The sequence below is a fragment of the Helianthus annuus genome, chromosome 7 (assembly GCF_002127325.2).
Source record: "Helianthus annuus cultivar XRQ/B chromosome 7, HanXRQr2.0-SUNRISE, whole genome shotgun sequence".
NCBI lineage: Eukaryota > Viridiplantae > Streptophyta > Magnoliopsida > Asterales > Asteraceae > Helianthus > Helianthus annuus.
In genome coordinates this window covers 128,324,471-128,337,647 of record NC_035439.2, presented here as the reverse complement: position 1 = coordinate 128,337,647, position 13,177 = coordinate 128,324,471, and the positions used below count along the sequence as shown (strand labels likewise).

General features: G+C 35.3%; 1 protein-coding gene and 1 long non-coding RNA gene across 2 annotated transcripts; one reads left to right on the top strand and one right to left on the bottom strand.

The window, feature by feature from the left end:
- The first annotated feature begins 1,344 nt into the window (after positions 1-1,344).
- On the top strand, positions 1,345-1,581 carry LOC118480426. The gene is made up of 2 exons (XR_004862676.1): positions 1,345-1,381; positions 1,474-1,581. It is a non-coding gene; the product is annotated as an uncharacterized LOC118480426 (long non-coding RNA).
- A 10,417-nt stretch (positions 1,582-11,998) lies between these two features.
- Positions 11,999-12,925, bottom strand: LOC110866899. Its single transcript, XM_022116042.1, has 3 exons — positions 12,889-12,925; positions 12,098-12,813; positions 11,999-12,007 (listed from the first exon to the last, which is right to left on the bottom strand). Exons 1-3 carry the CDS (start codon positions 12,923-12,925, stop codon positions 11,999-12,001), a joined length of 762 nt encoding a protein of 253 aa, XP_021971734.1.
- Between the last annotated feature and the right edge of the window lie 252 nt (positions 12,926-13,177).

The following is a 13,177-nucleotide window of genomic DNA, read 5'->3' as shown; positions in this document are numbered from 1 at the left end:
GAAGTTACCATTGAAAAGCATAGGAAAAAAGCATTTATGAGGATTAGGAAACAGCAAGAAGCTAGTAAGGAAAAATGTGCATTTTATGTAGGTCAAACATTTGGTGATAATTCACAGGTGAAGACCCTCATTAGAAGACATGCAATAGAAACAAGAAGAGAGATTATTTTCTATAGGAATGATCAGGAAAGGATAAGGGCCCAATGCAAAGGTAGAATTCCTGATTTTGAAAGGGCCCAAGAGAAAGAAGGCCCAAGTGAAAGTCAAAAAGATGGCCCAACTGAAAGTCAAAAAGATGGGGGTAGGTTAACAAAAGAAAACCCTAATAAATGTCCTTGGGTTGTGTATGTGGCTAAGCTTAAAGATGAACCTACTTGGGTGGTTAAAACCTATAACCCACAACATAAGTGTTTTCAAACAAGAACTTCAAGGCACTTCACGTCTGAATGGATATCCAAGGAGATAATGTTGGATATTGAATCAAACCCCAAGATCCCAATAAAAGTTATCAAGGATCAGTTGTAGAGGAAATTCATGATGGAAGTTTCAATAATGAAGGCATTTAGGGCCGAAAATATGGCTGCAAAGCATGTGATTGGTGATTACACAAAGCAATACAGGCTGCTAAGAGATTATGGCCTTGAACTACAGAGAACAAACCCTAACACAACTTTTAAAATTGACCTTGAACCATCCAGTATTGATGCTTCTTCAAATAACGGGGATTGAAGGAGGGATTTAAGGCTTGCAAAAGAGAAATCCTTGGTTCGGATGGAGCTTTTATGAAGGGGCCATTCCCTGGTCAACTGTTGACTGTTGTGGCTATGGATCCCAATAATGGGATCTACCCACTGGCATATGCTATAGCTGAGGCAGAGTCAAAAGATTCCTGGACATGGTTCTTGGATCTTTTAAGGGATGATCTTGAATCACCTGTGAATGCCAATTTCACTTTCATCTCAGATAGGCAGAAAGGAATCATCCCAGCCATTGCTCCTGTCTTCCCTAGTGCAGAACACAGATATTGTGTTAGACACATTCATCAGAATTTCAGGTTACAATGGAGGGGAAAGGCATACAAGGACATGTTGTGGGCCTTAGCTACAGCCACTACAGTTCAGCAGTTCCAAGACAAAATGGAGGAAATGAGATTGATGAACCCTGATGCTCATCACTATCTAAGCCAGATTCCAGCAGTTCATTGGACAAGAAATCACTTTTCAGGTATAATATTTATTGTAATTCAATTGTTTAATCACTATTGGTGGTTTGTTTAATCAAATATAAAGTTAAGTGGTATTGAACATGTTAACATGTAGGGCTAAGACTGAGGTGTTGTTAAATAATTTGTGTGAGGTGTTTAATGCAAGATTGGTGGATGGTATGTATGATTACTGAATTTATGTTATTATATATATGTTATTATATATGTGTTTAATGAATTTATGTGATTATATTTGATTATGTTAACAGGCAGGGATAAGCCCATTATCAGTGCTCTTGAATATGTTAGAGAGTATTGCATGAAAAGGATTGTCAATGTGCTGAAGGTTATTGCTAAGACTGATGGTGTGTTGACTCCAAAAGCTGCTGAGCATTTTGAGCTTGTCAAAAAACATGCAGCCAATTTAGTTGTGCGGTGGAATGGTGGTCCTAAGTATCAAGTTAGTTGTTATTTGGGTGAAAGATATGGAGAGCAGTTTGTTGTGGATGTCATTGAGAGGACCTGCACATGCAAGAAATGGGAAATAAGGGGCATGCCTTGTACACATGCTGTTGCCACCAACTGGGATATGGCTGCAAATGGTTTGAAGGTATTGTCATTACTGCAACTGAGGTGGCTGCAAATGGTTTAAAGTTAATGTCTTTTTTTTGTTTGCACAGGTTGACATACCAGAGAGATGGGTGGATGAGTGCTATTGGTTGTCTACATGGAAGAAGGTCTACTCTTACAAAATAGGCCCAATCAATGGAAGAAGCATGTGGCCTGGGGCACATTGTAGTACAAAACTCCTTGAACCAATGTACCACAAACCTGTTGGCAGACCAAGGAAAATGAGAAGAAAGGATGCAATGGAGCAAGAAGATAGCATGGTTAAAGATGGCAAGTTAAGTAGGAAATGGAAGACAGTGACATATGGAAGCTGTGGAGGAAAAGGTCACAATAAAAGAAGGTGCACCGGACAAGGCTCAACTGCTGCTCAATCTAGTTAAATAGGATGTTTGGTTATGCTTTTTGATGTTATTAGGCTGCTAAAACTTGTGGTTATGCTTTTTGATGTTATTAGGATGTTTGGGATATGGTTTTTGTAAAACTGATGTCTTTTGATGTTATTAGGATGTTTGGGATATGTTATCAGTTTTATCTTATGGTCTGTTTGGGATATGTTATCAGTTTTATCTTATGGTCAGGTTTGTCTTATGGTCAGGTTTGTCTTGTCAGGTTTTGAAGGCATATTATGGTCAATTTGCCTTGTCAGTATTACTTGTCAGGTTTTAAAGGCATATTATGGTCAAATTAGACTTGTGATTTCATAACAAACAAAACACAGCTTCATTATAAACAAAAAACACTTCATTACAAACAAAACACACTTCATTACAAACAAAACACAGCCTTCACATTTCATTACTGGATTAACATTATGAAGGCTTCAAAAGAAGACTGATCAAAACAACTACAAGGATTAACACTAAAAGGCCAACAAGTATACACCAACTCATCACTAATGTAGCATCCTTTCTTCTAATTTCATGCTTCAATTCTTCAAATCTGACTTCAATGCTCGAACTGTGATTTGGGGGTTTATGAAACCCTAACTCTGGGGATGGAGGAGAGTTCACAGGAGGATCAATCCACACAAAGAACTTACATTTTGATCTCTGAAAATAAAAAAAAATCAGTGAATACACGAATTAGGTGATAAGGATTCAAATACTTACCATTTGTGGGCATGTATAAAATCTCCGTTCAGGGTTTTTGGAGGTCTTCGATGTCTTCATCAATGCTGCTCTACCACACTTGCACATCACCATCCTGATCGTCTTCTAATTTAAAAAAAATGACGGCTGCTTGTCTTCTAATTAGGGTTTTAGATGAGTAAAGGGGGGAAGAACATGTTAGGGTTATAAATTGGGAGGGAAAGCAGACATTAGGAATGAATGACAACTTTACCCTCACGTTTATGGCACGTGAGGGTGTCAGGGTTAGCATTTAACAGCCAACTAACCTTAGTACCTTACTTTGTTAAAAAATTAAAAGTTAGTACCCTAAAACGTGATTTTAAACTCTTAGTACCTTAGATTGTTATTTAGTGTAAACCACAGGGACTAACTACGTAATTAACTCTAAAAAATATAATAAAATTGTATTACGTCGTAAAAGTTAAGGGGTAGCGGGTGCTACCCCTACTACTATACTATGTCCGCCCCTAGGACAACCATCCATCACCAATGACGTAGTCGGAAATTTTTCACAAGTGGATTTCTTTTGATAAATTATCACTATTTTTTTTTCCATTTTTCCAATTTTCCAAACGAACGGGTTTTGGGTACCCACAAAACAGGCTGGATCAACCCCTGACCTCGCCTGAAATCCACTGGCCTGAACCCTACTCTCCAGGACCATGTTGCATGAAACCCACGGAGATATTAACGTCTGAGCAGTAATTTTCTTGACGGAAGATCCTGAATTTGACTTTCTACACCAAAAATATTCTCTTAAACGAAGGTATTCGTGCTTGGATGGTGGCTCAAGATCGGCCTCATGAAAACCTTATATTCCCTGAGGATAGTAAAATATTTTTATCTATATGAAATATGGAACGGAACCCCAAAAGAAAAATACTTGAGTCTTGTGGGAGAATATTGGAGAAGAAATAGTAGTTTTTTTGTATTTAACAAAAAGTAAATTTGTTTTTTTATGTCTTTTGTAAAATCGAATATTGATTTTAATACTCGTAACCATCTTGTGGGAGGATATTGGTGGTATTAAGGCTGCCCTTTTAAAGCTAAACATAAACATTGAAGAAAATATCTGAGTTGCGATGGGAGACGGCTAGAACACTAGTTTTTGGTTGGATCGATGGCTGCTTAGTGAGCCTTTGAAGGATCGGTTCCCGGTAATTTACAGCATCGCTGCTGATAAAAGAGCTAATGTGGCCTCTCATGTCAGTTATTGTTCGGACGGAACTCATCGGTCGGGCTGGATGTGGGTTAGGGACCCGCGTTCTAATAGGGAATGGCAGCAGATTTCGGAGCTCATGGGTTTCTTGCAGTAGTTTCATCTAAAAGCCAGTAGAGATAAATGGTAGTAGAGATAAATGGTACTGGGCCAACGATCCTGAAACCGATTTCTCCGTCAAAAAGGTCAGACTCCATATTATGTCTAAGATCTCGTCGGATCAGAATTCTCCTCAGTTTCGCTGGAATGCGTGGGCAACATCTAAAAGTAATTTCCTAACATGGAGAGCTAGTATGGGGAGAGTGCCAACTAAACTCGAGCTGAGCAACAGAGGAATGTCGTTTTTAGACGTGACATGCGACCGATGCGGCTACAGTAGTACTGAAGACAATAAGACTAGTGGGTATGGTGAGGTCCATCCCCACGAGGATGGGTCGCCACCTAGGCTGTCACGACCCCCGACCCCATCTAGCCGGAATCGGTGCCGTGAGCAGTCCAGTGGTACCGGTGATTATTTTAAAAATATTGCAGCGGAAATTTCATCAGGACCGTGAGTTAGGAAAAATATCAGAGTTTAGAAACACCGGATTTTATTTAAATGGATGGAATAAATTCCAAGTTTTACAAAGGTAGCTTTTAATGAAAACAATATTTCTTAAGTTGATTTAATTAATAAAATAAGCCATTTCTTGAAGTCTTTTAGTGCTGGATCCAATCCTTACTCCAATCTACTGTAATTACCTGAAACGCGTTTTAAAAAGATTTTTGTCAGCGGGAAATACTGAGTGAATTATTCATTTTACTGAAAATGACACGTTTTATGATTATTCACAGTGTTAAGATCTTTTACGCATGTTTCTAATATCAACCAACTACCCACAGTATTTGTCACTCGACCGAATCTGTGACAGTGGTCATATCACCATTGGCTGCCCCAATGAATGACGTAAATCAATTAAATTAGGTTCGCCCACCTAAAATGATTTAAACTGTAATATTGTGCACAATACCCCACATACTGGCTGTAATTTGGTGATTACATCAACTTAATCACTGGTATTATAATCTCGGAAAATGAATTTGGAGTATTGTAAAATAGTTAACACTCACAAACGGTGAGAAAAGAGTTTAGAAAAGAAGAATAACTCACAAATCATCATGCAGGATTGAGTTAACAAACTTCTTGATTCTACTTCTTTCGATAATTAGGCATGTACTTTATTATTCTGGATCTTCTGATGATTTAATAGTTTGTTTGATTGTAAGGGTGTAGTTGGGAGTGTTTTTGGTGGTTTAACAGAATAGAATACGTATTGGTGCAAAACCCAAATCAAGCCTTTAACGGTAGTCATGAGATTCGAACCTTAACGAATTTCACAAAAACCGGGTTAATGGTCAATACAGCAGTTACGATAATTTCCCGAGATCAAATTCTCACAATGAATGACCAAGTGCAATACTTCAACTCATTTATCAAAATGACAAACGACAAAGTATAGTACTTCAACTCGTATATCGAATTATCGACAACGACAAAGTACAATGCTTCGGCTCATTTATCGGATTACCGACAAACGATAAAGCATAGCCCAATGTGGGCGGCACTTAGGCATTCTTTGGATATATTGATCACTCGAAAAATGAATCGTAATAGCGATTGAGTGATTATTGGTTAGAACACCAACGTATAGAGAGAAGAAGAAGAGAAATGAGCAAAGAAAAATGAATCCTAAGCTTCTTATTTATAGCAAGCAGGCAGGCAGCTCAATTTCATATTCTGGTCGATGTGGGATTCAAGTGACGTGCTTGCTAGCTAGCTTGACGTGCTAGCTAGCTAGCTTAGTTATTTTATTTCAGCTGCTTAACTCGTTTTTCTTGTATAACTTTTAAAGTATGACGTTTTATAAAACGACGAATATGTCAATAGAACGAGCATATTTTTATCTACGTTTTAACCTAAGTTTCATTAAAAACGGAGTAAGGAAAAAAATAATATATTTTATTATTAATATTAAACGTTCTTATACGACCTCATATATATCTATTTTTAATAGACCTTACTTAGCTTAATTAATCTTGTTAGCTTAATTAATATTGATTAACTGATTAATTAATCATACTAAACTTAATTAGGGTTTCCTTATTGCATAATTATCATACTAAATATTAATTTTAGTGAGGGTTGTTACATTCTCCCCACCTTAATAAAAATCTCGTCCTCGAGATTTGAACTATGATATTTTCTTGGGGTTATGTTTCTTCTTTTAATTAAGAGGAATAATGTAGCGTGGAATGGAATCAAAAGATATTTTGAGGGGTATGAACATTTTAAAAATAAAAATGATTTATAGAAACAATTGGATTTAATATTCAAAATAAACTTACTTTAATCAATTGAGGGAGATTCCGATTCGATAAATATCTATTTGTGAATGGGAGTATGGAAAATGATTTGTTAATGATTATCCGAAAATCAATATCGTTTACTTAAATGGTACTGGACAACATGTATCGTAATCTGAGTATATAATTGTACCAAGAAAATGACAAATCAAACGAATGGCGTATGAATACGGTTTAGCACAGGCTATAATCTATTCGGACGCTAGAAAGTGTTTGAAATGATTGAAAGAATTCAATGATGACCGAACAAATTCACCTTTTTTCGAAATTGAGAGTTTCAAGGAAGCGAATTTGGATATTTCAAAAGATGAAATATTCAAACGAATGAGATGAAATGGTATAGTTTTTCAAGGTGATTGGGTTTAAGCCAAAAGATATATGATCTATAGATTCTTAAAATGAATGTGAAGAACTTTTTGGAATTAGTAAAATTCTTTGTCAGAAGGAACCTTATCTTAATTGGCACCTAAGGAAGATTTAAGATTGACCAGTTAAAAATGAAATGAAACCATGAAAATGATTCGGCAAATATGAGAAAATCAATGTGTTGCGATGGGTGATTTGTAAGAATACATGAAAAGACAATAAAGTTAGAGTATTTTTGTCTTAATACAAAATTGTATTCAGATGATTTTAATCAAAATGTTTGATTTAAAGATAGGTGATATTTTGGTTTACTAAATACCTTTTCCTTTTATGTTATCATAAAGTAGAATAATAAATAAATATAGATAGGTTTAAAATATCAAAACCCGTAATAATAATAATAATATATGTTTTATAAATAGGTTTACCCAATATCGTAGAACTCATGATTATTATTTTTTTAAAATCAAGTATGTTTACTATAAGATTAGGGTATCATGAAAGTAGAATAATAAATGTTTATTTTAATATCGAGCATACTTAAATATTGGCTTGCGTAAATGACATTTGATATTTTAATATGTACATATTATAAAAGAATAGTTCTATAAGTATTTAATAGTTGTGAAATATTAACCAAAAATTTATTTATAACATGTCTTGTTTATGAATATTTAGGCGATTATTTAGATAATTTTATTCGTCTCTTTATTTGTTTTATGAAAATATGTTTTCTCTTCACAGTACGAAGTATATATATATATTTCTATAAAAATATTTATATATATAATTTGAAATTTACTAAATAAGTATGATGACTTAATTTATATTAAATAGTTATTATCATTGTTGGATATTGGTTAGTACTGCCTTGTTTAAGCATAGGTGATCAGTCCATGCCTAACTAAGGCTGCGCTATCCAATATCTGTCTTGATAATACCCTTAAAATAATGTTAATACCTACTGTTATTAATATTTAAATATTTACTAAAAATAAATAATTTAAACGAGATCAGCGAAATTTTCAAATGTTGTGAAAAATGTCACCACAAGGTGATTGTAATCAAATAAATGTTTTGATGAATTCGAAGACTAAACAAGCATGCTATGGTTCAAGAGAATTGAAGTGCTTGTCGGGACTATTTTGAATATGATGGCTTCAATCCATCATATAGGACTTTGAATTGAATACATGATGCGAGCAGGTTCACACAATTGAACTTGGTGTAAACAAAACGAGTTCATGTATTAATAAGAAATTTTGGGATATGTTTACAACAAAAACCATGTATGCTAAAGGAAATTGAGTTTTTTTTTTCAAGGAACTTATTGACTCAATATGAAAGAGTCAACGTTTTGCGATAAACGTGGTTTATAAATGCATAGATTAAGTATAGTGATATGATATTTGAACTTTTGATAAAAATAATAAATTGAAATGAAGCCCTCCAGGGGTCTTTATAAATCAAAAGAACCACATGCGCAACAAACAGTGCATGTGTAAAGTGTGGATTTACCAAGAAATAAAATAGATCAATATTTGCTACTATGAAAGAAATCCTCATGGTATGATGACTTTTAGAGGAAGTAAAAACACGAAAGTCAATTCTTTATAGGCAGAAGTCAGAATTGTAACGAAAGAAATATAAGAGCTTTATCTGGAATTTCGTGTGATAACTTATTTGTTTAATGACATTATCAGAGAATGTCGAATGAAGTGAAATGGAATAGGGAATGTGCAAAACTATATGACTTCTTTTGTAGTACTAATAATTATGACTCAGGTTAAACTATGTACCGATGTTTGTGAAATGTTGTTCCAACGTACCTCAGCGAGATTTTGATTGTTTGTAAGATCATGTGGCAAAATACCGCTTTTTGATTAGTAGTACTTTTACCGACGGAATTAATATTGGTGTTATCGTGCCTAATTTATATTTTTCAAAGGTCTTGCCTTGGAAGTTGTGTGTGATAAACTTTGACGTCTGTGGACGTATAATTTTAAGTTTCATGTGTTTTCTTGTGCATTAGCACAACTTGACAGGCTTCTTACTTGCGTTCATAATTTATGGCGTTAATAATTTATGGCAACGTATTGGTAATTCTTATATTTTTGATGGTGTCCCAACTTAATGGGTTTCCATTTATTATTGTTGCTCGAGTTACGAGGTAGATGATCAAACAAAATAATGTTTGATATCGATATAGGTAAGAGATTCTTGATAAAGGAATCTAAATTTATTATTGACACATATACTTGTGCTTTATCCCTAATTATCAATTGTTATGGCTTTTGAAATTTCTTATAGATATACATATCTATATAATCATATATTTCACATGCTGTAATATACATACCCTTTATAAGGTTAATGTATTTAACAGATTCTTATTTCCAAAAACAAGTTTGATATCAGGCCATGATACTTATTTAGGGAAATCTTGTCACTTGTTTGACATTTTATATATACCCCATCTTACCCGGTTCGCGCCGGAGAGGTAACCTCAGTATATCCGGACAAGCTGGAGAGTCTGCTACTCTATACCCAGTTTTGCCGGAGAAAATTTTCTATTTCCCATAAATAGTATCTTTTCAAGATTTTAAAAGTGCCTCTTTTATTAGGATTTTTATCCAGAATCAAAGAAATTTGTATTCCCATAGCATATCTTATTCTAGACCAAATAATATCAATAAGCAAGAATAAATAGCAATTAAGTGCTATTGCCTGCTAACCGTTATTCTTATGACATACCAGTATCCATTACATTATACTTATATAAGTAATTTACCTTAAAGTTTATTTTAAGGCAAAATTCTTAAGTTCAAGTCTAAATATCATTCAGAGTGCTATCAAATAATATTAAGTTTCTAATTTTCCGTTTAAGCTTAGGTATTATTATAACACCTATTTGCATAAACAAGTGGCTTAGCTTATACTAAGGCATCTTTTCTTATGTTCAAGTCTAAATGCTATCAGATGTGCTACCAGTTAAGTTAATAGCGATCTCCTAACTCTTTTATTTAAGCTTAAGTATTGTTATCACAACACTTATAGGCTTAAAGTAGTGGCTTAGCTCTGATACCACCTTCTGTCACGACCCCCGACCCCATCTAGCCGGAATCGGTGCCGTGAGCAGTCCAGTGGTACCGGTGATTATTTTAAAAATATTGCAGCGGAAATTTCATCAGGACCGTGAGTTAGGAAAAATATCAGAGTTTAGAAACACCGGATTTTATTTAAATGGATGGAATAAATTCCAAGTTTTACAAAGGTAGCTTTTAATGAAAACAATATTTCTTAAGTTGATTTAATTAATAAAATAAGCCATTTCTTGAAGTCTTTTAGTGCTGGATCCAATCCTTACTCCAATCTACTGTAATTACCTGAAACGCGTTTTAAAAAGATTTTTGTCAGCGGGAAATACTGAGTGAATTATTCATTTTACTGAAAATGACACGTTTTATGATTATTCACAGTGTTAAGATCTTTTACGCATGTTTCTAATATCAACCAACTACCCACAGTATTTGTCACTCGACCGAATCTGTGACAGTGGTCATATCACCATTGGCTGCCCCAATGAATGACGTAAATCAATTAAATTAGGTTCGCCCACCTAAAATGATTTAAACTGTAATATTGTGCACAATACCCCACATACTGGCTGTAATTTGGTGATTACATCAACTTAATCACTGGTATTATAATCTCGGAAAATGAATTTGGAGTATTGTAAAATAGTTAACACTCACAAACGGTGAGAAAAGAGTTTAGAAAAGAAGAATAACTCACAAATCATCATGCAGGATTGAGTTAACAAACTTCTTGATTCTACTTCTTTCGATAATTAGGCATGTACTTTATTATTCTGGATCTTCTGATGATTTAATAGTTTGTTTGATTGTAAGGGTGTAGTTGGGAGTGTTTTTGGTGGTTTAACAGAATAGAATACGTATTGGTGCAAAACCCAAATCAAGCCTTTAACGGTAGTCATGAGATTCGAACCTTAACGAATTTCACAAAAACCGGGTTAATGGTCAATACAGCAGTTACGATAATTTCCCGAGATCAAATTCTCACAATGAATGACCAAGTGCAATACTTCAACTCATTTATCAAAATGACAAACGACAAAGTATAGTACTTCAACTCGTATATCGAATTATCGACAACGACAAAGTACAATGCTTCGGCTCATTTATCGGATTACCGACAAACGATAAAGCATAGCCCAATGTGGGCGGCACTTAGGCATTCTTTGGATATATTGATCACTCGAAAAATGAATCGTAATAGCGATTGAGTGATTATTGGTTAGAACACCAACGTATAGAGAGAAGAAGAAGAGAAATGAGCAAAGAAAAATGAATCCTAAGCTTCTTATTTATAGCAAGCAGGCAGGCAGCTCAATTTCATATTCTGGTCGATGTGGGATTCAAGTGACGTGCTTGCTAGCTAGCTTGACGTGCTAGCTAGCTAGCTTAGTTATTTTATTTCAGCTGCTTAACTCGTTTTTCTTGTATAACTTTTAAAGTATGACGTTTTATAAAACGACGAATATGTCAATAGAACGAGCATATTTTTATCTACGTTTTAACCTAAGTTTCATTAAAAACGGAGTAAGGAAAAAAATAATATATTTTATTATTAATATTAAACGTTCTTATACGACCTCATATATATCTATTTTTAATAGACCTTACTTAGCTTAATTAATCTTGTTAGCTTAATTAATATTGATTAACTGATTAATTAATCATACTAAACTTAATTAGGGTTTCCTTATTGCATAATTATCATACTAAATATTAATTTTAGTGAGGGTTGTTACATAGGCGCCACATCACCGGCTCGTGGGGGATGGGCCTCCTTCACTTTTGAGTAGGGTGGAGGATGAGGCCCCACCTTAATATTTTATAATTTTCTATGTTTTTTTTTGTTAATTAAATAAAAACTTTAAAAACATTAAAAATTACAACATAAAACAACCTAAATAAATTCATTTCATAACATCAAAAAAATTACATTTCCTAAAAATAAAAATTAGTAATCCTAAAAACCGAAAAACATAAAAAACGAAAAAAAATTACGATACGATACGATTAAAAAACTACACAACCTACGACGTCCATTTTTTTTCACCTCTTCTTTCATCCTTCGATAAACCTCGCGTTCATCCTCCGGAACCGAGTCGAGATCCAACCTCATAATCCTAAAATCCTCCACTCGAGCATAGTCAGCCGACACGGTTTTCTTGTGAGTATATTTTTCGGCCGCGAACTCTTTGAAGGAACGGAATTCGTTTATCAAGTCGTGCATTTTCGACGATGCCTTCGAGCCCCCACCTCCACTCAAGCCGGCCCCTTTTCGCTTTCCGGCCGCTTCTTTTTTTGCTTTGTCCCTCCCGGTGGGACGTTCCGACTCGTGAACGGGCAACACATCCTCGCCATCTTTCGGGTCGTCGTTTATGTCGATTTGACAACGAGCGGTGGAGCCTCCCGCACTATAACTTCCGGACTCGGAAGTTTTAGTCCGTTTGGCCGTTGCGACCTCATTTGGAACCGGCTTCCATTTTTGTTCTTTCCTTACAACGTTCCATGCTCGGAAGTGCGGGAAAGGCGTTGGATTTTGAGAGTCCCACTTGGCGATAGCAAGGTTAAGAATGTCCTCGTCGTTACTCCCGCTAGGAGGAGAAAGGTAAATTTGGTTATAAATCTGGTTAAAGGCGTTGATGACCTTGATCATTTTACGCCACTTACCCGAGACGGATTCGATATCACGAGCCGGACCATGCTCCATAATCGTGTTAAATCTATCCGTTGTCTTCTTCCAAAAACTACTACCCGTTTGGTTGTTTCCTAAATTTTAAAAAATATTGCATTAGTAAAAAAAAATAAATGTTTTAAAATTTAAATTAAAAGTTTGGCTCATACCGACTATCGGGCAAGTAGAGGACTTAACAAACGCCATTGCTAGCGCCTCCTCCTCTACTTTCGTCCAAGGTCTCCCCTTTGCTCTCGATTTTGGCGCGGTTTCGGGTTCAACCTTCTTTTCCTTCCCCTTGTTTTTTTTTTGCGCGTGAGCTCGTGCGGTGGCGATTCGGGGACGACTTCTTCATCATCAACGTCAAGTTGAACCGGGGGTTGCGGTTGCGATTGGAGTTGTTCAAACGTGTTGCGTTGCATGATTTGTTGAAGTGCTTGGTATTGTGGCTCAAGATCG

Coding starts and splice junctions, on each gene's coding strand:
- LOC110866899 (XM_022116042.1), bottom strand. CDS start 12,925: ATGGCGTTTGTTAAGTCCTCTACTTGCCCGATAGTCG. Junction 12,814..12,888: donor CTCTACTTGCCCGATAGTCG/GTATGAGCCAAA, acceptor TTTAAAATTTAG/GAAACAACCAAACGGGTAGT.